At 38.2% G+C, this 27,801-nt stretch overlaps 3 protein-coding genes across 5 annotated transcripts in view; 1 reads left to right on the top strand and 2 right to left on the bottom strand.

Moving 5' to 3' along the window:
• Positions 1–15,959, bottom strand: part of ksr2 (kinase suppressor of ras 2) — a 136,275-nt gene extending 120,316 nt beyond the window's left edge. For all 3 annotated transcript variants that reach the window (XM_024275063.2, XM_024275062.2, XM_024275064.2), the window contains exon 1: positions 15,019–15,959. In XM_024275063.2, the coding sequence (XP_024130831.1) occupies positions 15,019–15,192 (174 nt within the window). In that variant the 5' untranslated portion in view covers positions 15,193–15,959. The remainder of the gene's footprint in view (positions 1–15,018) is intronic.
• Positions 15,960–16,539: 580 nt separating this feature from the next.
• rfc5 (replication factor C (activator 1) 5) lies at positions 16,540–21,377 on the top strand. Its single transcript, XM_024275722.2, has 11 exons — positions 16,540–16,717; positions 17,363–17,427; positions 17,501–17,637; positions 17,727–17,806; positions 17,897–17,970; positions 18,253–18,412; positions 19,789–19,870; positions 19,946–20,075; positions 20,937–21,014; positions 21,121–21,175; positions 21,241–21,377. Exons 1-11 carry the CDS (start codon positions 16,671–16,673, stop codon positions 21,338–21,340), a joined length of 1,008 nt encoding a protein of 335 aa, XP_024131490.1. The 5' UTR covers positions 16,540–16,670; the 3' UTR covers positions 21,341–21,377.
• A 105-nt stretch (positions 21,378–21,482) lies between these two features.
• On the bottom strand, positions 21,483–27,222 carry wsb2 (WD repeat and SOCS box containing 2). Its single transcript, XM_024275721.2, has 9 exons — positions 26,890–27,222; positions 26,590–26,758; positions 26,047–26,228; positions 25,835–25,966; positions 25,664–25,764; positions 23,637–23,833; positions 23,474–23,563; positions 22,842–22,958; positions 21,483–22,034 (listed from the first exon to the last, which is right to left on the bottom strand). The coding sequence occupies exons 1-9, from the start codon at positions 26,927–26,929 to the stop codon at positions 21,809–21,811; spliced, it is 1,254 nt and encodes a 417-aa protein (XP_024131489.1). The 5' UTR covers positions 26,930–27,222; the 3' UTR covers positions 21,483–21,808.
• Positions 27,223–27,801: the final 579 nt, after the last annotated feature.

Genomic DNA, 27,801 nt, shown 5'->3' with positions numbered 1-27,801 from the left:
ATTTTCTTATGAAAATCCTGATGCGGCCCGGCCTCAACTAGATTCTGCCTCCAGCGGCCCCCGGCTGATTTGAGTTTGAGACCCCTGTCCTACACCATCCATCAAACTCATTTCGACAGGTGACCTTTGACCCTACACCATCCATCAAACTCATTTTGACAGGTGCCCCGCCCTTCAAGATGACGAAACAATTTAATATCAATTTTATATATAAAGAGTATATAGGGTCAAAGGTCACCTGTCAAAATGAGTTTGATGGAAAGTTTATTCCTGATCTCTCTAATGAGTTCGGGATCTGAAATAAGGAATTATTTTTCACTAAAGATAAGATTGTGGCCTCACTGACTCAAATATAAAAAAAGAAAGTGTCTATTTGCATGTAATTTTCGAATCACGTGCAAAACTATTTTCTTGGTCGCACTTTTTTTAAGAGCCCGCCAGGAAGGTGTGAGCAGCCCCGCCCCCTAATCCTTTAGCTGAAGAGCCTGACGGATGAAGGAGCGAAAATCCAATTTCCAATCACAAAATATCTTTCAGCACTGATATAAATATATATGAAAATATGAATCCCACTAATCAATTTAGTACATTATAAATCCTTCACAGACCTACTTAGTACTTTAATAATTTTTTTAAAATCCACATATGAATTATCATAAAAGGCGCAACAAATAACACCAGTTAACTGACTTTAGCTGAGAATATATCTTGACTGTAAATTTAGTACATCAACATTCCTTTACAGACCCACTTTGTACTTCAAGGAGTACAACTCCTGAAAATACAAAGCATTTTTACTGTATAGTTTTTGAGAAATACGCATCTAAAATACCATAAAAATGTCTCATTTTTACGCCAGTTAACAGACTTTGGGTGGGACTCATTCCTAAGTTTAAATTTAATACATCATCATACCTGTACTTAGAACTTCAAAGAGTACTACCACCGTAAACATGAAGTATTTTTACCGTACATTAGCCTAGGGCCGATTTTTGAGGTATCTGATGTGAGTTTTTCTCTCCACAATCACAGGATAACAAATTGGATTAAAAATGTCTTAAAATAATCTGTTTCACATATATAAGTGCATTTAATCTCACCAACATCATCTGAATCAAACTGGATTTAAACATTAAAAATATTAACTTTTTGCTTTGTTTTTCACTTTTTTCTTGCTTTTTAATCCTGACAGATCACTAAGACTGAACACTAAATGGGATTTGGGACAGAAAAACTGCAATGATTCTAATTTTCTCTTGAAAAAAAAGGAGCCACAATGTTTGACTACAGTGTTATTCATATTAGACACTTTTTTCCTCGTCTCTTCTTAGTTTAAGCCTCTTAGCACAGCAAAGTTTGCAGCTGAAACAGTTGGTCTGATTAAAAATGCTGGTAAAATCAGGCCCAGGCCCACAGAGAGTGACGTGATGCTCCAGGACTTAAGCATGATGCATTCGGATGGCCTCATTCCAAAAGTACACCTACAAAATGACTGCGAGAAAATAGACGGAGCTGGCCTACATCAGTGCAAACCAAAGTAGAAACCGGTGGAGGAGGGACCGGCAAGTCACCTCCGAATGCAGAAAAGCCTGCAGTAAAAGCTGCCCACGACTGCTGAGCGGGCCGAGCGCACACCTACAGACCAGCACACGTTCGGCCTGTTCAAACATCACTTTCATTCCTCACGTCACCCAAATCCACTCCTTTATCTGCTGGTGGAAACAGGAGCCGCCACTCAAGACGTGGGGATCATCTGGGAGGATTTCTGATGTATCAAAAACGCTCAGAGGACAGAAGAACGACCACATTCGAATGACACAAATGGATGTTAACAAAGTTGTGCACTTCCCTGACACAAAAGAGAAGCACACAAAAACTAACTAAAACTTTTTTCATTCATCTTCTTGACCGCTTCTTCCCTTTCGGGGTCGCGGGGGTGCCGGAGCCTATCCCGGCTACTGATGGGCGAAGGCGGGGTTCACCCTGGACAGGTCGCCAGTCTGTCTCAGGGCCTCAATCACACACCCAGTCACTCACACAGTCACACCTAGGGACAATTTAGAGTCACCAATTCACCTATGAAGCATGTTTTTGGACGGTGGGAGGAAGCCGGAGTCCCCGGTGAAAACCCACGCATGCACGGGGAGAACATGCAAACTCCACACAGAAAGGTCCCAGCCGGGATTCGAACCGGGGCCTTCTCGCTGTGAGGCAAGAGCGCTAACCACTGCGCCACCGTGCAGCCCCCTAACTAAAACTTGAAAAAGGAATAAAGAGTCCAGCTATCGCAGTTAGAGCTGCCACGATTAGTCAACCAATCCACGACTAATCGACTATTAAAATAGTTGATGACTAATTTAATAGTCGATTAGTCGTTACTTTTGACTATATCAAGTTAGAGTGTAGTAAAGTTGAAAGTTAGAATAGCATTATTCTAGCTTTTTGGACTATTTTGGCATTTATTAAGCTTTTTATGCTATTTTTGTAGATTAGCCGATATTTCAGCTACATGTTAGCTATTTTGGGCTAATTTAGGCTTTTTTGGTTGTTTTTTAAGCTATTTTGGAGAGTAGCTAATATTTCAGTTACATTCTAGCTGTTTTGGCTAACTTATTATTATTTGTATTAGTTTTTTAGGCTGTTTTAGGCTGTTAGCGTTTTCAGCTATCAATTTCCTCCTCATCATCAGCTTTATTTATAAAGTGCTTAAACACAATTTGAAATTGAAACAAAGCGCTGAACATTAGAAGCTGAAAACATAGTAGAACAAATTTAATAAATAAGTGAATAAAAGATGAAAACAAATAAAAGACAGCATGAAGGTAAGAACATGATAAAAGAAAACTCTGAGGGTAAAAACAAATAATAAAACTTGAATGTAAAATCAGAGCATCTCATTGGTGAGTAAAAGCTCGGCTATAAAAATGAGTCTAGTTTTAAAAATGGACAGGGAAGACGCTTTTTTAACAGCAAAGCGTTCCAAAGCTTGGGAGCACAGACAGAAAGGGTCGTTTCCCCCCAACATTTTCTTGGAGAAGCTGATCAGCTGACCTGAGGCGCCGGGCTGGAATGTAAGGAGAGAGCAGCTCAGCAGTAAGATCATTTCAGCATCTTCAACTATCAGCACTACCATCTACAGCTACCAAATCAGCTTACAGCATTCACACTAGCATTATCACAGGTAATGCTAGAATATAACTAGCTTTTAGTTAGTTTAAAGCTAATGAGGGTTAAGATGTTTGTTTTACATCCATTTTGTACATGACCCGATTAGTCGACTAATTGTTAAAAAATAATCTGTGAATAGTCGACTACTAAATTAATCGTTTGTGAAGATGCTTTACTTTGTATCATGTTTTCAGCATCTTTCTATAAACCCTGATGGAAGTCCTGATTAGTGGAAGGAGCTGAGAAGACACCTCGAGGCGGGAAAACTCAAATGACAGGGGTCCGTTTATTTTAGTGTCAAAAGTTTTACATTTTTATCACGTTTAGTTTGCTTTTTTTAAGATTCTGCCAAAAAATCATTTAACATTTTTATTGGTTTGATTTATGGTAACATTTATGTAAGCTTTTTCCAGCTTTCCTCTGAGGATGTTGTGGGTTTTGTTTTTGTTAATAAAGTTATCCTGATTGTCTTGTTTACTTCTTTTCACCTTCATGAAATTAATTTTCTGATTCAGTTACTTTTCCTTCTGGGTCATAAAAGTCCTACTTCGATCATCTTTTGATCTATTTTTAAAGCGTTCTGTCTTGTAATTAATTTTAGTCCATTTGTTTTCTAAATAGTAATTTTCAAGGACTGTCACTAACAGTCGGACAGCTGGTTCCACATGCAGCAGGTTTAATAGCACGGACAGGATAACAAGTAGTCCACAGTTGGACAGGCAGGGATCCGACGCCAGCTTAGAAGTATCAGAGATCAAACTAGAGTAGTCTGGGTCCAGGTGAGGGTCAGGGCAGGCGGCAAACAAACACAGTCAAAGACAAAGTAGAGTCAAGTAAACAGAAGATCAGGTCCAGATAGAAACGCTCGGTCAGGATTTTCCTGATGTGTTTGATACTTAACAGCAGTTAACTTTGTATTAATAAAGTATTTGTGTCTCCATCAAAAACAAAATCATTGTCAGAACTTTGATCTCAGAACTGCAATGACCTCCTGGAATGACCACCACTCAATCCTCTGAGCTTCTCTCAAAGAGCCAAAAGTTTTGGTTTGGAATGACTAAATAAACGGCTGAATTATCAGGTCATTCAGTGTTTCTGCACTTTCAGGGATGTTGCAGCAGCGAAGTTTGAGTAAAAACAGAAAAAAGATCTGCAGCAATCTTGTAGCTCTGAGCTAAATGTTCTGAACTGTTTTCTAAAAACAAATTCTTTCCCCTTTGTGAAGAAATAAAAATATTTTTTTGGTGATTATTTATTAGAGTTTATGCAAGGATGCTGTACGCCTCCAACAGCAGAGGAGAAGCTGCCTTTAGGGGTTTTTCCAACCCTTATGGGGCAAAAAAATAAATAAATAAATAAAAGGTTCCTATCAAGCATCCAGTTCATTCATTAATTCAAACTATGTGTTTCAGAAAAAGCCACGTTGGAAATAAAGCTCCTGTAAAGAAACAGAGTTCCTCTTCCCACATAGTTCCTACAATGTCAAATAAAGTTAAAGTTGTGAATTTCTGCAAAAAAAAAAAAAAAAAGTTGTAACAAACTTTTTCAGCTAAGAACATTCATGCATTTTCAACGGCTTTGCTGGGCGCTTTTGTTTTAAATTTAGCTCCAAACATTTTTAGTTTTAGAATTAGAATTAGAATTAAACTGACAAAAACAAAACTGTTCAAACATCACATTATCTTTTCTCCTTTTTTCCTCTCATCAGAATAATCTGTGGAGGGAAAATGAACTTGAGTAACTTGATTTTTTGTACATTTTACAACGAAATGAAGTGCAGTGTAGTCCTCTTCCAGTGAATTTAAAAAAATAAAATAAAATAAAACCAAAATAGAGGAAATTAACAGTAAAAAATCCAGAAAACTGCAGAAAATGTATGTAGGACTTTTAAAACCTAAAACATCTTATTTGGAAGGATTTGAAAGAGTCTGTAAAGTTTTTCCAAAATAAAAACATAAATATATTGTGAAACTTTTGCTTTCTTTTAGATTTCTTCTGGAGACTGGAGCTGTTTTATTCAGCTGCTGTTCCACTAATCATGATAAACTGCAGCACAAATTTCCATCAGCTGAGCTCATTCATAAGAACACTAATAAATAAATAAATGAAACAGTAAAAAAATAGGATAAAACAAAGAAGTCTTGGTTTCAATTTTGCTCAGGTAAATGTACAGTATTATCAGCTCACTGGTTTGAATTATAGTAACTGTAAATATTAAGAAGAATTGACTTTATTTGAACAAGGAAAAAGGTCAAACATTACCAAATAATTTTAATTTGAAGTGATAAAAAGACAAACTTTTGTTCCACTTTCTACATTTTCAATAACTCACCTTTGTTACCTATAGTTGTAAATATGCGTTAAAACACATCAGCTCAAACATGACCTTAATTTAGCTTCTACTTGAAAGGAAAAATATTTTTTTTCATAGCTGGAAATAAATTCAGCCATCAAGGGGTAAAAAAGGTTTATCACAACAGAGACAAAGATATAGAAGCGTATCAAATTCAAATAAAAAATTAAATGCGGGACTAATTTACTCTAATTTATTAATAACTATAAAAGCAAAGAACTACTAACCTCATCTGCTCAAGAAAACTATAGAATTACCTGCTATAAAAACTTGAAAAGCCACAATATGACATAACAGTGTTGAAATTAGTTTTATTGACTTGTATATTTTGTTTATTTTTGTTTTTATAGATGCAAAAAACAAGTTAAAGCTAGAATTTTCCTTTATGTGAAGCTGCAGACAGACACCGTCAACAAAGTGCAAGAAAATGTCCCCCAAAAAATGATCAGTTTCTCACTAACTCATCATAAATAACCACAAGTACTTGTAAATGTTAAAACAAACTCTACAAAAATCAATAATATCATTAGTCTTTCTCGAAGAGTAAACCTGTATGTTCGAGTAATCCAAGTTGTAGACGTGTCCTTATCTTCTTGCTTTGGAAAACAGAAGAAATAAATTAAACTAAGAAACAAATATTATATCAAAAAACAACAAAAACTACAAAAGTCACATTACCTACAACAATGCTAGTGAATGTTTTTTTGCTAAATGTGGTTGCTGAAGATGATAAAGTAATTTGCTTTAAATGTTGAAGGGATTTGCAAAAAATTGTAATGCTATTTGCATAATGCTAAAGTTGCTTAAGTATTTCAATGAATAAGACCTTATTAGAAGTTAAATTATCCACAAAAATCTAGCAATCTAGCAAAATATTGGCTAAACTCAAAATTATCCTAAAAAAAACCCCTCAAAAATGTTAAACGAGCCAAAAACGTTAGCATGTTTCTAAAATATTAGCTTAACTCCAAAACAGAAAAAGAAGAAAGCCTCAGTAAATGCCAAATTAGTGAAAATTGTGAGCATGTAGCTAAAATATTATAAGTTCAAAATTAGCCTTAAAAAAGTCTGTAGCATTAATATCCTGAGCATTTTGATACCAACATTACATTGGTTTTAAAGTACACAAAAACTTTTGAGAAAAAATTGAAATAAATAGCGTAAAACCTTAAACTGCGTAAAAGACATGAATGTCAAAAGTACTAGCATGAATGTCCGGAATGTGCTGAACATTTCTGAGACCAAAATTGCATAAATTGCAAGTGCAAAAAGAATTTGATAAGTTTGCCATTGACTTAACATGGGCTAAAAAATTGTATAAATTGTGTAAAACCTTAAAAACATAAAATATACAAATACCACAAGCAGAAATGTCGTGAACAAGCTGAATGTTTTGATACCAAGATTGAAGAAATTGCTAATATATCAGAATATATTGGTCAATGTTAAACTTTCCCAACATTTATGAAAATATAAAATCAAATTAAATCACTCACTCCTTCCTAGGACTCATTTAAGAGATTATGAGAGAAGCAGGAGGCAATGGAAAGACGGCCAGACTCCACCAGACTCAGTTTAAGGTCAGAGTTCATGATCCAGAAACCAGGAAGAGACTTTTAGACAAAAGGTGAAACACCGAGAACACAAAGAAACATCTGGATCAGCCTCAGAGCTCTCAGACAGATGTTCTTATGAGATACAAGAGGGACTTTCTAGAAGGAGAACTTTCCTAAACATCTGGAGTCAAACTAGAAGCATTTTATGAAAAAAACCTAATAGAAACATGGAAGTGGAAGTGTGATGGTGTGAGGATGGATTCAGAACTATCAGTTCTAATGACAAAAGAAACTCTTGAGCCAAAAATGTCATAAATAAGTTCATTATTTTAAACCAAATGTGGTTAAAAAAAATATCTAAACAAGTTAAAAACATTTGACAAACTCTTGTCGTACTAATTTTAATTCAAATAAATTAAATTAAAATTTCTTCAGACTTGAATTGTTTTTCTCTAGAATAAACAAAATATATTTAAAAAATGTATAAAGTTATAACTTTAAAAGGTTCTGTATTTACAATCAGCACAGATAAAGACAAAAAAACATGGAAAAATATGTTTTTTTTAATATTATGGTGGTGTTTGAATAATAGTAATGTATTTTTCTAGAATATATTAGTGGCTTAGAGACAAATTAAAAAATAAATAAAGATCCTATAAATCAAATTTATCTGTAAAATTGTCTAAAAATAGAAAGATTTTCTGTTGTTTTCTTTTTTTTTAACCCATAGAAACAAATTGTTTATTTTAAGGAACTGTTTTTTTTATTCTGTGCAAATAACAGCATACGTTTTTACAAACATGATTTCTTAAAAGTGCTTTGCAGAATCACCATTGTTCTGTTTTTTTCTAAAAGAAATAGACATATTTAACTAAAGTGTAAAGCATTGACAATCCTTTCTAGTCTCTAACTTCTCACAATGTTTTGAAAAGGTTTCGGAATAAAAAGTCTTCTGCAGACATCAACACTTTCCTTTAAACCATCCCTTTTGGTCGAGGCTACCCCTAACTTTAGTCTTTACTGAACCTTTTTCAAATGTGGATTTATATCGAGTTAGAAAAGCTGTAACATGTTGTATTTTTGAAGAACAAAATAAGTCTGATGTGTGTTTTTCTTTTCTTCTATACATCTGCACCTTCCAAGAAAAAATGAATGACTAAAAAGAAAGAAAAAGTGATTCATCCCGGAACCGATCATCCCGGCAAATCCCCGGAAAAACCTCTAACAGTCTGTAATTACAGTAATGGAAGCCGTTCATGGCGTCCCGTGCAGGTAATAGTATGGGCTGCTGTTCTGAGTAAACCTTTTTGGGAAAAACAAAGTCAATATTCAACCCTGACAAAGTCTGTTTGAGGAAAGTGATTTCATCAGATCAATTTTTCCTGGATTCAAAAACCATAATTACTTCTGATGAAGATAAAAGAAGTTTGTACTCGTCAGAGATTACTTCACCTGATCAAAAATCAGGAAAGCAGGACCTGAGTCTTCTGAGCTGAACTAACGGTGCCACTGAATTCCATTTCGGTTCTTCCTGGACTGTTGGTCGTTTCAGAACATTAACAGTGAAAACGGAAGGACTTAAATACTACAGATAAAACATGAAAGCATTTTACAGTTTTTGTACATTTAAAAAAAATGATTTGCATCTCAAAAAAGCAAAAAAAAAAACAAAAGTTTAACTCCAACTATGTGTTTTTGTGTTGTAAAATTGATCCTAGTGATCTTTTAATCATGACTATACTGTCTTCAGCAAAAATGAAAACATCCAGTGTCTTCTCTTCAGATTGTTTCTGCAGAGCAGCAGGACTTCATTAGGAAGTCACCTGAGTTCTGTTTGCACACAAGTTAGTCTTTGGCTAATTTCCCAGCATTCCTTTGTTTACCCTCTCTACCGCTAGCTTATTTAAGATAATAGAATAGAGTAAAATAAAGTAAAGTAAAGTAGAGTAGAGTAGAGTAGAGTAGAGTAGAGTAGAGTAGAGCAGAGCAGAGCAGAGCAGAGCAGAGTAGAGTAGAGTAGAGTAGAGTAGAGTAGAGTAGAGTGGAATAAAATAGTGAAGAATAAAATAAAGCAGAGTAAATGAAAGAAAAGTAGAGTAGAGTAGAGCAGAGTAGAGTAGAATGGAATAATAGAAAAGAATAAAATAAAGCAGAGTAAAGTAAAGTTAAGTAGAATAGAGTTGAGTAGAGCAAAGTAAAGGAAAGTAAAGTAAAATAAAAGTAAAATGAAATAGAACAGAATAAAGTTAAGTAGAATGAAATAAAGTAAAGTAAAAAGTGAAATAGAATAGAATAGAGTACAATAGAATAGAATAGAATAAAATAGAATAGAATATCTTTATTTCTATGCTTTTCATAGATAAAATCACAAAGTGCTTTACAAAAGCATAAAATTAAATAAAAACACAAAAGGTAACAAAATCCATTAATTAAATAAAAGTTTAAAACATAATAAACAATCAACTTAAATCTCTCCTAAATAAAAATTTCTTGATCTGGGAATTTAAAACACTAAGTGGAGTGAATCTGACGCAGTGACAAATGAAGGGAGTTCCAAAGACGAGGAGCAACGGCTTGAAAGGAGAGATCTCCTCTGGTCTTAAAGCAGGTTTTATGAAGACAGTCGTGCAGTTTAGAGCCAGATTGCAGTTCAGTAGAGGAAAATAAAGATGTTAATGGATCTATTTGTCTGCAAGTGGATAATTTAGAATTGTAGCAGAGCAAGGAGACTTTGACCCCCCCATGACAGCTGCTGGATTACAAACCTGAGCTTTTTCAAACCCCCAGGATCCGTCTGCTCTTGATTACGCACAATTTGAATTACAAAATACACATGCATGCAGTTTTAATCTTAAATTATTTTATACTGCTTTTATATCATGAGAAAGATGCTAAAAGAACCAACTACATACACCAAAAATATGAGTTTTATTGGAGTGGTTCTTCAAAGAAGTAGAGAAAATAGTTGCTTTAAAAGGCTAAAATGTGCATGAACTGAAATGCTTTCTTATTTGAACTCTAAGAATTGTGGGTAATATTCTAATGATGGGTCTCTTCTGATTGATCTTTTAATTGGTTTGGAATTTCAGCTTCTCTGTTTTAACTATATTCATAAAGTTGGTATGTAGTATGTAGCACAAACCATTAGACAGACTGATGTGAAAAATAAACTGCATCCACTGCCTCTTGGTATAAATATCAATAAAATATGTTATTCATATATCTTCTGTCTCTTTCTATTAAAATTTTTTTCTACAACCTAACTGACTTTCTAGGGATTTTTATGTTCAGCCATCTACTTCCTCTTATATTATTAATCTGTTTGCTGACAAACCTTGTGTGTCAGTAAACAAATCGTCCACTGTTTTCTGTTTACTTTCTATCTTCTAAAAACCAGGTCCAGAACCGTAGTGGGGCTGCCAGTAAAGCTGAGGGTTTGCAGGTCTGAAGGGGACCCGTGTCTGATCATCATAGTTAATAAACGCTAACATATTAAAAAAACTATTCCGAGTGAAACATTCAATGTAAATCCATCACCAGGACAGAGTTTTCTGGAGTCAATCCCAATTGGACTCAACAACTGTTCTCTAACTTCCAAGTCCACCAGAAAGTTGAGCAACCCGGTATATTTTTGACAACTGAAGGCAAGACACGTATAGGAGCAATGCTAAAGCTAGCACAACCGCAACCGATGGGCGTCACTGTAGAGCGCAGCGCAATGCTTCCAGAGTTCAAACACCTGGATTTTGGCCAAAAAAAATTTCCATTACATCAACCAATCAGGAACTCAGCTTTGGCCCGTGATGCATTGATGATGTGATCAGTGGGTGGAGTCCAAAACCAACATGGATGAGAGTCTGATTTTTGTCATTTGTTCTCCTTCTGAACTCTACGATATTTTTTCTGGAGACAATAGTAAAATAAGTTCCTCTAAAAAAAAGCATTCTTGTTTTTATATATTTTTTTTATCATATTTTTCTAATGTGGGATAACAAGTCTTCAAACTAGAGAGACGGAAGTACCGCTGAAAGCAACTGTCATTCAGACACAGCTCCTACAGTAGATGGTGAAACTCACTGTACTGGGAGTGTCTCTGAATGATCTCATGAACCCAGACATGGAGACATGATGCCTCTGTAGAACTCTTTAAATAAATAAATCTAATCTATCAATCTACCTGACACTCCCACTTGGTGTGGGAGGAGCTGCCGTCAAAAATAGATAGGATTATTAACAACGTATTAAAAAAGGTATCAGAGCAAGAATTGTTATTCTGACAAATATAATGATTGAGTAACAGCTGTTTATGTCTCTATAGAAGTTTATGGGATTTTGGCATGTTTTAGTCTGCGTGTACTTCCTGTTTTGAAATGCAAGGAGACAGTTTTCTTATACGGTCAATGGTTGTGTCCAAATTCTCTCAATCCTCTCAAACCACTAAAGGACCACAGTACAGGACTATCTAGTGCCCTGGATTTTAACACGATTTAGACACACGCTCTCTACCATCGTTAAACACAAAATATGATGTTTCCCATTTGCAGAAGCAAAAACGTAATAAATATAAAAATTCTACAAAGACAGTACTAAAAAAGTACATTTAAAAATAAAATAAAAACATTTAATAGATCAATTTCAGTATTTTTTTTAAAGACAAATTGTTCAAATGCAATGCATTGTGGTCTATATTCACTTATGGAGACCATCATAAGCCATCATAAGGCTTGTTTTTTTTGTTTTTTGTTTTTTTTGCAGAGACTTCTGGGAATTTTCCAGGTCACTGGATTTTGGAAATGGAGATTTGGACAACCCAAAAACAAGCCCCTATATACCCAATACCCTATGTGGCGCACTATGTTTTGAGGAACTTTCAATGCTTTCTCAACTGGTAAGTATAGACCACTATGAATTGTATTTGAACAATTATATTGTCATTTGAAAAATTTGAAAAATTATATGAAAATTTATTTTGTATAATTCATCCAATTTAAATTATCAAAACACATTGGATTTTATGCGCAATCTTAGTAAAATGTTCTTTTTTTTTCTTTGTAAAATTGGTAACATCTTATTTGTCGTTTAAAAATGTGATAGTAATAGTTTTTCAGGCTCAGGAAGTACTGAGTGAATCTAAAACGTCATTTTAGCTACAGCTTCTGAGGGTTTATTGTTCCTCAAACACAGACAAAAGGGAAAAAGTTGTTATATTTCAAAAAGTTTCAAAATAATCCATAATGTGCCCTTTTAACTATGCAATTATTGCAAAAATATGTTGGTGAACGAATATAAGATGAAGTACTAGACAAATATCAAAGATAAACACAACACTACAAAGACACAAGCAGCAGAACATCAAGAAAATCTGACCTAGAAAGGATTTCCAAGATCTCAGGTAAAGCCAGGTGGTTTATACATGTCACATGACATGAATTAATAACAATTTTATTTAGTAATCGTGCTGGGGAATAAATATGATTTAGTAAAGGGCCATACAGTCTCTCTCTTTTGCAGGTATCTTTGGCTTAATTACCTGGATCAGCTGTTTCCCGCCATTCAGAGGCTATAAGTGCAAGGGTTGGTGGGAGAAAAAAGCAGAACTGGAAGCCTCAAGTTTGACGATCCTGCTACAAACTGTCATCATCAGTGAATGGTTGCAGGAGGATGAGACCTGGATACCCACCAAGTTTGCCCCATTAACCCCTGTGGTGCCCCTGAACCCCCATGGCGCTGGTTCAGACGGTCAGAACCAACAGTGTGGCTGTACTGAGAGCGACCGAGGATCCTTACATTAGTTTTATTCTCAGATAACCTTGCATATTGACAAAATAGTTTTAATAGTTTTGCTTTTTTCCTTGAAGATCTCCTTTTGATCTATTTTCAGATCATTTCCAGTAATCTTTTAATAATAATTGTGCCTGTTTTAGTCAAAAATTAAAAAAAGAAAACTCTTGTTTTTATAGTTTCTGCTGATAAATTTCAAATGTGGGCAGAACTATTACCACAGAGTATAAGTATGCCCCCTTTTCCCATCATCCCTTTGTTTACACACTCTCCCACTAGCTTACAGCCCCTCACACCCCAACCCAACATTACTGGCGTAACAAAAGTAATGTTGGGTGGCATCTTTGTTTTCTGAGATGTCAGCTCAGAAAACAAAGATGCACATGGATTTAGTCTGCATTTTTTCTCAATGATTTGAATAAAGAAATGCAGTTTTAAGCTTAATTTTCTGTATATATGTCCTTCATCTCAGCCAGCAAGGCCAAGTGGGACCTATGTGGTTTAAAAGTAGGCAGAAAATGTGGGTTAGTCCATTTTCTAGGGTGGCCCCACCTGTGTTTGCCACTTTGACTTAAATGAGCACTGAGTGGGTAGCTCGGTAGCTCGATACAACGGCACTGGCAGGCTCGCTTTAGAGGAGCTTGCTAGCATGGTACAACGGAGCTGGTTAGCTCCCTACTGAGGAGCTCACGAGCTCGATAAACCAAAGCTCGCTAACTCACTACAGAGGAGCTCGCTAGCTTGATAAAGCGGAGCTCGCTAACTCACTAGAGGAACTTGCTAGCTCGCTACAGTGGAGCTCGATTACTCATTACAGACTAGCTCGCTAGCTCGATAAAGCAGAGCTCACTAACTCACCTGAGAGGAGCTTGTTTCAGCAGAGCTCACCAGCATGCTACAGCGGAGCTCGCTAGCTTGATACAGAGGAGCTTGCTAGCATGCTAGAATGGAGCTGACTAGCTCACTACAGTGGTGCTCGCTAGCATGCTACAGCAGAGCTCGCTTGCTCACTACAGCAGAACTTGTTAGCACTCCACCAGGCTGCTGGCTAGCATAGCGAGTCAACCCACTTACGCCAATGTGTGCAAACAGGTGGGGCCACCACGGAAACTGCAGACAAACCCAATCGGGATCCATGTTTTCTGCCCACTTAACCCACATGGGGTCCACTTGGCCTTTTCTGGTTGGGATCATCAACACCAAAACTGTAACTGTAAAAGCTTTTAGTGTTACTCTGCAGCTTTGCACCAACAGCTCCACCATTATCAAATCTTCATGTCATCTTAAAAAAAAAATTAAAAAGTCATAATATAATTCCCATAATGTTGCTGTTTACTCTGCGCTGATGCGTGTGCTCCATGTTTATGGATTAAGTGTCTCCTCCTCACTACATGCAGCATTAGAGCAGCATGTTCATGTGTGCAGCACTCTCAGGTGACTTTACGGTCGCCTGTTTCGAATGCAGCATTTCAGTTCTGTTAATCCCTCTGGAGGGGGTGGGGGGGACCTCTGATGGCTTTATGGGCCTCTTATTGCACTTAATGCTGTTTGCTTTAATCTCTTGGGACAGCGTCATCACATTCTCACAGGTGTTTATGGCCGCGCGGCGCTCACGTTGACCTTTATTCCTGCATCTGAAGCAGGTCTGCTGCTGCTCCAAAGGTGGACGGTCTCGAACGCAACACCGGGTTGTTGTGGCCGTTACGTAACGCAATTTACAGAACACCCCACGGGCCAATTAGAGGGATAAGGATATTTTGTAATCTGGCCGGCCTTGCGTAATAACGGCGGCGGGGTCTGGGATGCGCCCCGGGCGCGCGCAGGCTGGCTGGCCCATGGCACGCCGGTAATGGATTGTAAACACGGGGCTGCACGCGCAGGCCTCGGCTCACCTCACATCAATTTCTGATGGAGAGGAGAGCCACCTTCTCTCTCCCCGCCACCTGCAGAATGCGCAAGTCTCCAGCAGCAGCAGCCCACTGCAGCCCCGTGGCCTCTAGATTTATGGCACTGCACAGACAGTGCCGCGCGGCGGAGGGAGCTCGTGCATATGGATGCACTGACAGCACAATGGCAGTTTATTAAGAAAAAATACACAAATGTGCAGAGTGGCCTGTAAAAAAGAAGCTGCTTCAGTGATGGAGTCAGGGAGCCGCTTACCTCCAGCGTTCGGATCTCTTTTTGTGTCAAGTCGTTGGATGTGGCACATTTGGTCCGTAAACCCTCCAAACTAGAAATGCTTATGTCTATCATGTTCTGCACCAACTCGCACTGCTGCAAGGCTTTCTGCAAACTAAGATGCTGCTCCTCGCTTTTTGTCATCTCCTCGTTCATAGTTTAGCGCGCGCTGGATGGTATTTTTCCCTTTGTATTTCCAAGACAAAAACGAAAATAGTGGAGTAACAAAAAATAAAAAATAAGAGAGTATAATTCAAGAGAGGGACGTGGAAAAGAGCAATCTGCACAACGCCGTGAAAAGAGATGCTGCAGGCTTAGACACTATGAGCCGTGAGAGGGTCGCCTCCATTGCAACAACAGTCCTCGCAGCTCCAGCTGGATCATCAAGGTGTCTCTGGATGGAAACTAGACCAAACACAATGCGAGGATGCGGAGCGGGGCTGCGCGCTCTGCTACATCATCCATCGGGTGTCCTTTCCTATCTAATGGATGCTGAGGAGGGGGGAAAAAGAAGAAAAAAGAAAAAGGGGGGGAAAGGGAAGCAAAATCGCTGCTCAGCGCATCCTAAACGGCCGGATCGGGCGGAACCTGGCGGTTTTAAAGGTGCTGATGTGCGGATTGGATGCAGGTACTCCCTGTCTCCCTTGGCAGCAGCTGCATCCCGGTTCGCTCCCACCACACCGACATGTTTCCCGTCAATCAAAGCCACAGCAACAGCATCGCAGCGCCGCCGTCAGGGGCCGCTCTCGCGTGATCACGGCGCGCTGGAGTGGCTTCAGTCTGCGGGACGAGAAACGCATCATCTGCGCCAAATGTTCTTTATTTCATGATAATGTTCCACCAAATCAAACAATATTTTTTAACATTCGATTTTAGCCTTAAAATAAAAACATTTATCATTTGCAGGCTTTTACTCACCAGAAAAGCATAAAAACACGTTTTTATTAATTATCTGTCTTGATTTGATTGTTAAAAGGTTAAAATCTAAAGTGTAAATCATACATGAAATGTCTGACTTATTAAACAACTAACACATCAAGAAACAACATTTTTCTGTCAATTAAATTTATTTTTCTTATAATTATTTATTTATAAAATTGGATTGATTTGTGTTCACATCCCGGGATTTACTTTTATTTTATTTTTTTTATTGTAGTCTTGGTCGTTTTTTTCTGTTCAATACTTTAAAAATGTTATAAATAAAAAGATCAGTCAGATTTCCTCAAAGCACAACCATTTTCGCAGTGATAGGTTCAAAAGCATTGGTCAAAACAGTTTCAATTAAACACACTCCAAATTCCCATTTACATTTATATTGTAATAGATAATAAGCCTAAAAACTTTTAGAAAAGTACAACTATAAATCATTATACAAATGTATTTTTAACATTTTATTAAAATAATTGGATTCATGTTAAAGTTGAAACATTTTTACAATGCGCCGTCAACGTCTCACCGTCATCCCGCCCACCACGAAGCTAAACAGCATATCATTGGTTCTACGTCATGACGTTAGCGTGCGTTTCTGTCGCGAGCGCGGCAAAAGGAAGCAGGAGTGATCCGCGAGCAACACACGTCTAAAACCGAAGTTTTCATTCTACTTATCCGGTTTATAAATTAATTTATCGGGACTCATGGCGTCTACGAGTAAGACTCCGTTACAGAGCAGGAATCTACCATGGTGAGCTGCGGCTAATGAGATGTTTGAGAAGCGACGAGATAGTTGTTCTTTAAGCTAGCTGCTTTTGTATATTCTTAAAAAACTTTATTTAAAACACTTTGATGACAGTAAAGAACAAAGAGAAAAATAAACTATACATATTTTTTTATATATATAAATAAGAGCCAGGGGGGTCACAAAAGTAGAAAACAACAAAAACAAAAGCAATTTTAGTTTAGTTTTTTTTTAACTTCTGTGTAATGTTATTTTATTTGTTAAAGCTGTTACAGGTGATACAGGTTTTAGCTGCTTTTTGTTAGCATTGTGGTAGAAATTTTGTGTAAATAATGTTTTTTTTGGGGGGGGGCAATTAATTAAAAGAAATTTGGAGTTTTGTTACTAAATGTAATTTCATTGTTATGGCATTTTGTTAATAAATCACTCGTATTATTAGGTAGTATTGTGAAGATAACTTGTTAGCATAATCAATAAAACCAAACAGGATGTTTGAGTAATTATATTTTGTAGATGTTTGTGTTCAGTGTCTCTACTTTTTTTATTTTTAAGTTTTTCAATTCCGTTTTGCAAATAATACAACTTAAAAGAAAGAAATAACCTCTCAAAGTCTTAATTTTTGTGCTTAAAAAAGTTTGTTTTGTATTTCAGGGTTGAGAAATACAGGCCGCAAAAACTTGATGATTTAATTTCACACAAAGACATTTTGAGCACCAGTAAGCTTATTCAATATGGAAATAAATCAACTGTGTAGTGTTCGGAGTTCTGAAGTTCCCCGTCTCTCTTCAGTCCAGAAGTTCATCAAGGAGGACAGGCTTCCTCATCTTCTGCTCTACGGTCCTCCTGGAACAGGAAAGACCTCCACCATTCTGGCCTGTGCTAGGCAGCTGTACAAGGACAAGGAGTTCAACTCCATGGTGCTAGAGGTACTCCACAAACCTCCACGTAGGATCTTCGTCTGCAGGAGTTTTCTGATCCTTGAGCGTCATGATTTCAGCCTCTTTTTGTTTTGTAGCTGAATGCTTCAGACGACAGGGGTATCGATGTGGTCCGAGGTCCCATCCTGAGCTTTGCCAGCACCAGAACCATCTTCAAGTGAGTCGGGACCGCTCTAGCTCTCATGGTCCTTCTTTGGAATTTCCTTCCAGACACCTCCAACCTGCTTTTTCTCTCTTTGATCCCCAGAAAAGGCTTCAAGCTGGTGATCCTGGACGAGGCCGATGCCATGACCCAGGATGCCCAGAATGCATTGCGGCGAGGTGAGCCATCTGTTTGCCTAAGTATGGCTTGCTGTGAGCTTCACGGCTGACTGGGCAGCCAAATCACTGATAAGGCATGAGCCTGCATGGAAACATGATAAAGATTTTCATTCATTCCTTGATTTTGTGAAGTCTATTATAGTAAATGATCTCATAAATAAATCAAAATGTTGGCAGATTTTCACAATAAATTCATTTAAAGTGATTTTATCCCATTAAGCTGAAGTATTGTATTTTTGTGAATCATCTTTCTGTCTTCCTGCTGTCCCCTGTTGGCCTCAGTGATTGAGAAGTTCACAGAAAACACCCGGTTCTGCCTCATCTGCAACTACCTTTCCAAGATCATCCCTGCCCTGCAGTCGCGGTGCACCAGGTTCCGTTTCGGCCCTCTGTCCCCAGACCAGATGATCCCCCGGCTGGAGCACGTTATCCAGCAGGAGAGGTGAGGAGAACTGGGACCGATAATTACATCGATAATGATGTATATAAATCAAAAAGATTGGACGTTGTCAAATTTTCATACTGACATTTTTGGAAGCAGATCGTGAATATTCGAGTAGTTGGATACTCGTTTCAGCCCTACCATTTATTAGTTTGGGTTGTAATGAATACTTTTTTAAAAGCATTTTTTATGGTGCTTGCAATTTGTAGACGGTCCCTTGGAAGAGCCTCACTGCCATCTTTCTGTTTAATTCTCATAAAGACATTTAATAATATATCTATAGAATTTTAAATGTCTTTGAAGTTCATTGTTTGTATCAAGATAAACCAATGGAGACACTCACTGTCAGTTTCAAATGTTAATTAAAAGTAGGATTGATCCCAGAAGTGAATATCTTGTTAACTTCACTGTTTTAGTGCACCTCCTGCTCAAACTGCTGCCGCGTTCTGCGATCTACAAAAATAAAACGTCCTGATCTGTTCATGATATGCACACTTCTAGTAGAACAGGGGGTCAAAATCCAAAACACATCTTAGGTGTTTATTGAACACTCTAAAACCAAAACCTTTTAGCATGAAGATGGTAGTGCTAATAGCTGAAGATGCTGAAATTGATAGCTAAAAACACTGAAGCTGAAATCACTGAAGCTAATAGCTGAAAATGCTAAAGCTGATAGCCAGATAAAATATTAGCTACATTCTAAATTAGCATAAAAAACTAAAAAAAAGAAAAAAAAAACTTAGGTTAGCCAAACAACTAGCATGTAGCTTAAAAAATAGCTAAACTTCAAAATATCCTAAAAAAACGGAAAAAAGCCAAAATTAGCCAAAACAGCTAGCATATAGCTAAAATATTAGCTAAACTCCAAAACAACCTAAAAAAACATAAAATGAAAAGTATAAATTAGCAAAAACAGCTAGCATGTAGCTGAAATATTATCTAAAATAAAAAACAGCCTAAAAAATCTTAGTAAATGCCAAAATCATCCAAAAAGCTAGAAGAATGACAATTTTTTATAACAATAACATAAAATGATCTGGAGGGCCGGATATAATTACCCGCAGGGCCGGATCCGGCCCCCGGGCCTTGACTTTGAGTATTTATCTGTAATATTACGCTTGAAACAATATATTGTGCTGATCACAATGAGAATACAGCATCCGATCGGGTCTGAAACTACGTGATCGGATCGGGACATCCCTACTTTTTATCCTCCAATACAATGAAATAAACTATGAATTAGCTTCAGTATATTTTTTAGTAATTGCGTTCATTTATTTAATAGACGATTAGAAACTTTCATGTTTGCAGAAGTTTGTGAACAATGAGGAAAATGATTCGTCTTTCTCTAAACTTTTCTGAATCTCGTCTTCCAGCATCGACGTTACTCCAGATGGGATGAAGGCCATCGTGACTTTATCGTCAGGTGACATGAGGAGGTCGCTGAACATCCTGCAGGTGTGACCTCCTCCCACCTCCCGCCTGGATTCCCTCCAGCAGAGGAATCACTTTCTGCCGTTCGTCTGCTTTCAGAGCACCAGCATGGCGTACGGGAAGGTCACGGAAGACTCGGTGTACACCTGCACGGGACAGCCGCTCCGCTCCGACATCGCCAACATCCTCGACTGGTGCCTCAACAAAGACTTCACCTCGGCTTACAAGCGTATCCTTCCAAACCTCGCAGATGTTTTCTCGTGAAACCAGTTGGTTTGTTTCTTTTGTTCCTTTAACTGATGCTAAACTGAAGCCGCTCATTCCTGATCCTCAGAGCTTCTTCCTCCCACCAGAGTGGGTAGAATCCAGGGAAATGAAGTAACCATGCAGGGAGAGGTCCCTCCAGAAACAGATTCATGAAATGAGAAAAACATGCACAAAACAGACGAGCCGGCGTCTCATACATGCTCAAAATCAAACTTTTTTTTTTTTACGCCTTAGCCTCTATTTTTACGGAGCCCCTAAAGGGACATCGGAAAAAAAATTAAAGTCACCACATTTTTTGGGTAAAGTTTTTGTTTTGTGCTGCTTCTTTCCACCATTTTGCTTAAATCTCGACTCATCATTTTAGTATTTATCCTAGTTTATTCTTTTTTTTGTGGCTTTTTTCTGCTTATTTGACTAATCTGACCCGTTTTCACGTTGTAGCTCTTATATTTTCTGTTGCTAAACTGCCTTTCAGTGGTAAAATTAGCATCACTGGTTTTGTTTTTCCTTGTTGAAGCTGCTTGACTTTCAGTAAAGAAATATCCTGAATTTACTGCAGAGTTTCTCACTTTTGCTTTTCAAATATGGAAATAATATATAGATTTTACAGAAACAGTCATGCAAGGAGAAGAAATGGTTTCTTTTGTTTGGATTTTCTTTACACAAGCTTTTGTTTACTCCTTGTTTCTTCTGCTTTTACATCATTCTAGCATCTTCAGATGGTTTTTAATTCATTTAGCTGCTTATAAAACTCTTCTGATTGGCTGAAATAAGTTAATAAAACCACATCTTGTTTTAGTAAATCTTTAACCTTTTTAACCAGAAATCCTCCAGCTGAAGACTCTGAAAGGTCTGGCTCTGCATGACATCCTCACCGAGCTGCATCTGCTCGTTCACAGAGGTAATCCCGGAAAGAAAAATACTCCGATTACAATTACAAGGATATTTATTCTCCATTCAACTTCAAGTATTCGTTTTAAAATCATCAACGTTTCTGGTCTTTGAAGTGGATTTCCCTCCTGCGACCCGCATGAGTCTGCTGGTGAAGCTAGCCGACGTGGAGTGAGTACTGCGCCGTTATCCTCCGATTGAACGTTAGAAACGTGCTGAGTCGTCTTTTCCTTCAGACACAGACTGGCGTCAGGGACGGACGAGAAGATCCAGCTGAGCTCCATGGTGGGGGCCTTCCAGGAGGTCAGAGACCTGGTGGTCAGCGAAGCTTCATAAAATCCAAACGTTTGATCCAATAAAAACTCCAAAGGTTCCCAAAATGTCCTCATTTATAGATTTTTTGCGCATAAAATCAACAAACAGAAGAAAATACAGACATTTTAGCGATTAAAGTCCTGAAAAATAATATTTAAACCTGTTAGTGTTTTAATCATTTTAATCCTTATTTTCTTTCCTTCATCCAGTTTGTGCAGGTTCTGCAGAAGCGCTCATGCTCTCCTACTACAACAAAGGGTTTAAACAAATATTTACAAAATAAATTAGACGTAAAAAACGGGGATATTCAAGTTAAATTAGCAGAACATTTAGTAAATGCTTCTTAAAGTGGTAGTGCAATAAATGAAATTCTTAGTGCAGTTATATATTTAAAGTAGAATACGTGAGTGGACTTCTGTTTTTTTATGTGGGAGTTTTCTGTCAGAAAACCAACAAAAGGCCTTTTGAGATGAGAGTGCGGCGCGCTCCTCAAGACTCCCAGTCCTCCTCTTCGTCGGAGGAGGACGAGGAGCCGCAGTTCCTGAGGCGTTCGGGGATGTTTTTGTAGGTGAGGTATTCCACGATCCGCTTGGGGAGGGGCAGCGCCTCGATCTGCTGCGTGGAGACGGAGAAGCGCAGGGCGGAGCGGCACAGGTGGCACAGGCTGGGGACGCTCACGGGCGCCCTCCAGAACCGAACGTGGCCGTCCCGGGTTCTGTGGGACGAGAGCCGGAGGGGACGGTTAACGGGATGTACGAGAACAACCGTCAAATATAAGAAATTTTTGGACAAATCTTCTGTTTTAAGTCTCACTCCAATCATTTTTTTATCTGTTTTCATAATTAATTTTTTTTATTTTGATTATAATTATGCTGTTTTCTAGAGTTTCTGCAATTTTTATCAGAGTGGATCTTTAATGTCTGAAATTGTCACTATCCAAATATATTTTATTTAAATTCTTGCGCAAAAAGTTTTGAGAAAAATCCTAATCTTAATTTACCTAATAGTGTCTTTGTGGAAAAAAAAAGTTAAAGATGAATCATTTAAGTTCAAATACAAACAGAATTAAGTGCGTTAAGCACCAAAGCTGATGTGTTCACACCAAACATTAAAACCGCTCCAACAAAAATGGTGTTTAAACATGTTCTTGTGGCATTTTTCTGATGATTGAGGACAAATATGAATTAGATTAAGTTCAAAATTACTTTTCTAGAATAGAAACTTTATTAATCCCAAAGAAAATTCAAAAGCAGACAGCTTCACCACACAAAATAAAAAGAATAAAACCATAAAAACTATTAGTTAAAAATATAATAAATCCAGCTAAATCTTAGTTTCTATTTTTATTTTATTATTTTTTAATTTAATTTTCAATGAACTCCTGCCGCTCTGCAGAAACTATTTCCAACAAAATGAAAGCTTTTATTTTGGCCAAAAAAACAGCATAATTAAAAACCACTGGAAACGCTTTGACCATAAATGATGATCAGAGTGGCACTTTGAAAGACAAGCTTTTCTTTACCCTGTGGCGACCACGCCCCCTTGTGGATGGTAGTTGCAGCACAGTCCGTTGGAGTCTCTGTCCCTCCTGGTCTGCATCGTCATCCGTCTCTCCCCCGGCTCCCAGATCCTGAGCGCTCTGTGGACCAAACATCGTCTGAGACTGTCCGCACTGACGGACATTGAACGCCCCCCTCCCTAAATAAAGTGTCCTTAAAGCTGCTTAAGATGTGGATTCAAGAATACACACGATTTAAAGATCTCAGCATCAAACAATAATATCTTCTTGTCTGATTACTAAAACCTCTTGAGGGTTTTGGAGATCAAAGATCCACCCAAAAATATTGAGAAAGCAGAGAACTTTCCCTGGAGAAACCAACAAAAATGACCCAACAAGAACTAAACCAGGACAATCAGAACATCTGGATAATCTCCAAACATTCTGATCAGACGGAGGAGGCACTTTCTGAAAGGTGGTGGTAGTATGATGGTTTGGGACTTGCATTGGATTCTAAAGTGTCTGAAACTAAACAATCCTTTAAAGAAGCGTGTGATCAAATTCTTCATCAAATACTCAAGTTCATGAGTTTAAAGTCAAGTATTTTGAGAGAAATGTTATAAACAAAAAAGAAAAGTGGAGTAGAAGCATCTCACCTGTCGTCCGTCACGATGGCCAGGTGTAAACCACTGGGAGAAAACTGTATTGCAGAGATTTGGTTTTGCCCGTAGACGTCAAAGTAGTCCCTAAAATCAGACGTTAAGTCATTTTTTTGGGTGGGAATCAAACCGGTAGACGGGAGACGGAAGCAGAACTTACGCCAGAGTGGCCAGTTTCTCCGACGTGTACGGGTCCCAGAGGTCGATGTACCAGCCGGAGCCGCTGAAGGCGGCGGTGGCGAGCACGGCTCCGTCCGGGGAGAAGTCGCAGGACGACAGGAGGCACAGGGTCTTGTGAGCTCCTCCCGTCAGGTTCCTGATGAAGGTGTAGGACCGCAGACTCCACAGACACACCATCTGATTGAAACAGGGAAGGGTCAGTCGGGTCGATCCTCAGCGGGAACGTCTAAACGCCGCTCTGGATCGGAGGGAAGTCTCGGAGTTTGTGTTGGGAAAGCTGCAGCTGGGAATGTGTGAAGAGGAGAACAAAGGCTCGGCTCTGCGGGTCAGCCGATCCGGCACAGGAGCAGCAGAAGACAATCATAACAGAGCGGCAAACTTGGTCACGGGAATTCCCAGCAGCTTTCTGCTCCAAAAAGTAAGACGTCCTAGTTTCCTTATGTAGGTGGAATAAGCTGGGAATCACTGAGTACTTCATGATAAGACGCGATACTCGATACATGGCACACAGTATCCATGATACCACGATACTGCGATAACTGGTAAAAAGTACTCTAGAAGAACAGATTTTTTTGGGAAAATATATGCCCATTTATTGTTTAGCTTGAACACAATCATAATAAACAACTTGTGACTTGTATAGTGCAACAAATTAGATACTTTTGTGCAAATCAGTAATACTATGTTTTTGACAAACATGGACACCAATTGAATTGGAATTATCTGTAAAATTCTGTGTTAACAATAGTAAAAATGAACAGCAGTGCCACTACTTAGAGCAAAGTTTTTTGAAACAACAGATAAATAATTAAATAATTCAAATAGCTGCTAAGCATTTTGGTGCTCATGACAGTCACTCTTGCAACAGAGCCCCCTATGTATGGAGTGATCTTTGTGCCACCATATTGCAAGCAAAAGTCACAGTTTTTAGATCAAAATTTTCTAAATTGCACACAAAATATAAAATATAAGGTATAAAAAATCATAATTTGCAAATGAAAAGTTTTTGTATTTTTTTTCAAAAAATATTTTTGTATTTCTGCCTTTTGCTTTCGAAAAATATTTTTGCGTTTCCGAACTTTTTTTTGCTTTCAAAAAGTATTTTTTCATTTATAAAATATATTTGGGTTTTCACACTTTTTTTGTGCATTCAAAAATATTTTTGCGTTTACAAGCATTTATTATTTGCTTTCAAAAAGTATTTTTGCATTTGCTAACTTTTTTATTGTTTTCGTAAAATATATTTGTGTTTTCAATTTTTTTTTTGTGCCTTCAAAAAATACTTTGGAAACATTTTATTTGCTTTTAAGAATAATTTTTGCATTTGCAAACTTTTCATTTTTGCTTTCGAAAAATATTTTTGTGTTTTCAAACTATTTTTTGTTTTAGAAAAGTATTTTTGCATTTGCAAACTTTTTTCTTTCAATTTTTTTTTTTTAAAAGATGTTTTTAGATGAGTTGTGTCGCATCTCACTATTATTTTTTGAAAGCAAAAAAAGTTTGCAAACGCAAAAAACATTTCTTGAAAGTAAAAAAAAAATACATTTGCAAAAATATTTTTTAGACAAAAAACTAAGTTTTGAAATTTAATATTAAATATTTTAATTTGCAACCATGAAGTTTTATTCTTAACACTTTACATTTTGCTTAATGTTTCAAACATTTTGATCTCAAGACTGTGACTCTTTCTTGAAATATGGTGGCACAAAAATCCCTCCATACATATCTACCTCCAAAGGAACGTCTCACCAAAGGATGATGAAAATGACATTTTACAGCCTCTTCAAACGAAAATAAAAGATCGATACTTGGTGAGAACCCAACGAGAATCAATCGCAGGACTGAATATCGCGATATATCGCAGTATCGATATTTTGGCACACCCCTAAGGTGGAACGCTTCTTCCAGCTTGAATTCTGCAGGATTTCTGTCTGAAATCCTTCCATTTCCTCACTTTTAAAGAGTTACATTTTGTCGTTTTGTGATGTTTGGCGTGAAGCGGCTCACCCTGTCGAATCGTCCGACGGACGCAATCATGCTGCAGTCTGGCGACACGCAGCAGCTGTTGATCCAGTCTTTGTGACCCGACAACACCTGGACTTTTTTCCCTGAAACAGAGGAGCTGGCTTCAGAAGCACGAACATCAGAACTAAAAGGAGATCGCTCAGTTATGAGCACCTTTGTGAGCCAGGTCCCAAATCCTCAGAGTCTTATCCCGTGACGCTGAGATGAGGGTGAGCGTCCCGTTCTGAGGGAAAACCAGGTCCCTCACCACGCCCTCGTGCCCCCGGAGATCAAACACAGCATGGCCTTCAGGACAGAAACACAACCTCGTAAATGTTCACCTTTCATCAGCGGGCTGCCCAGACCAGAGGGACGTCTGACCTCACCTGTCAGGACGTTCCAGATCTTGATCACGCCGTTCTCCAAGCCCGTGGCCAGCAGCAGGGGGTTCTTCCCTTTTGTGGTGCGTTTTGACGAGTGGGGCCTGGGCCCAAAGGCCAGTCCCCACACCGGCTGACCACAGCTGAAGCTTTTGTCTCCTCGGTCCGTCGTCTCGCTCTGACCCTCTCTGTGGGCGAGAGCAACAATCAGCAAATACCAAGTGTGGGTGGATTCAGCCGCAGCTCCAAGAAGCTGCCAGGTTTCTTCTAATCCTGCTAATTATATAATAAATTATGAAAGCTCAAGTAGGACTTTTGCTGCAGCATCCTCGGAATATTGAAGAGGAATGAAAAACAACTTTTGTTGATACTTTTTTGCAGCAAAAAGCTTCATAAGATCATATATATTTAATTTATAAAACACAACACACTATGTTTGTAACCTATAAACAAACTATCATGGTTGTTTTGCTTCCATTTAAACAAAAAATAGTCCTGAAGGGGAGCTGGAAATTACGAGGCGGGCCTGAACGCATCGCACGAACGCACTGAGAGTCGAGAGGCCAGGCGACGACCCAGATGATGCCGTGTCCCATGGACCAGGCGAACCACGCGCCGTCCGGGGAAAAGTCCACGCTCCACGTCTCGCATCCCGCCAGCTCCAGCAGCGACGGAGGACGCCTGGTCTTCAGCTCCAGGAGGAGAGCCGGGTCCGACGCTGGAGGAGGAGAGGAGGAGGACACAGAAACGGCGTCAAACTCCGCTCGAGCGCGAGCCCGTCATCCTCCGCTACCTGGAGACTGAGCGTCGGCATGACAACGCCGACAGGCCGGGTCTGAGGGAACTTACGAGCCGGCTGAAGCTCCGCGTTGCCGTCCGTGGAGCACATTTCTTCACATTCTTCTCCTCAGCGCCGTGGAAATGTGCTCCTCCGTCCGCCTTCCATGAACACGAGCCCGCGAGCTGAGGTCGGTCTGTTTGTCACGCGCGTGCTCACCTGCGCTCTCCAGGTGTCAGAGGTTCGGTATGTGAAAAATTCAAGAGACGAACGAACGCCTCGTCTTAGTCACCCTGGACGACGGACTCAAGTGTTCAACGTGGTCACGTTCTCTCTTCTGTTACGTAACTCTGTTTAGACCACGCCCCCTAGAGACTTCCAGCACGTTAACAATGTCTCAGCTTCCGGTGGACTCCTTGTTTTTATTATACTCTCTTTGGTGTTTTCATGTTTGAACAAGAAAAAATCCAAAAGAAAAATGAAATAAAATAAAAAATCCTTTTATAAACCACTTTTCTTGAAGGAGGATTATATTGTTTTAAACTATTTTAGCCAGTTAAAGTTTAGGAATGTTTGCTGCATATATTGTTTTTTAAGGGAAAAAAAAGTTATTTTTGTATAAAACTGTCAAACTAAAGCTGCAAAGCATCTCTAAATAATTCTCACTTCATAAAAAATACATCTTAACTCACAAAAATGCAAAAAGTCATGGTCCAACATGACTTAAAACGTACTTATTTTAATGCAAACATATTAAATCATTAAGTTATTTTAGAAACTAAAGATTTTACTTTTTCTTATTTAGTCTGGATTTTTTTTACCTAAAAGAATTTGATTTTTAAATTAAAATTTTAATTATTATATATTTAATTAAATCACACTTTCATTCTTATTAAATTATCTATAGTTGTTCAGCAACAGAGACTTTTATGCTACAGTTATTTTTCATTTTCTAATAGGAAAATTAGTAAAAGTTTTCAAGA

This window comes from Oryzias melastigma, linkage group LG9 (assembly GCF_002922805.2).
Source record: "Oryzias melastigma strain HK-1 linkage group LG9, ASM292280v2, whole genome shotgun sequence".
In the NCBI taxonomy this organism is placed as follows: domain Eukaryota; kingdom Metazoa; phylum Chordata; class Actinopteri; order Beloniformes; family Adrianichthyidae; genus Oryzias; species Oryzias melastigma.
Note: the sequence above shows the minus strand (reverse complement) of the source record. Positions and strands in the feature narration are given on the sequence as shown.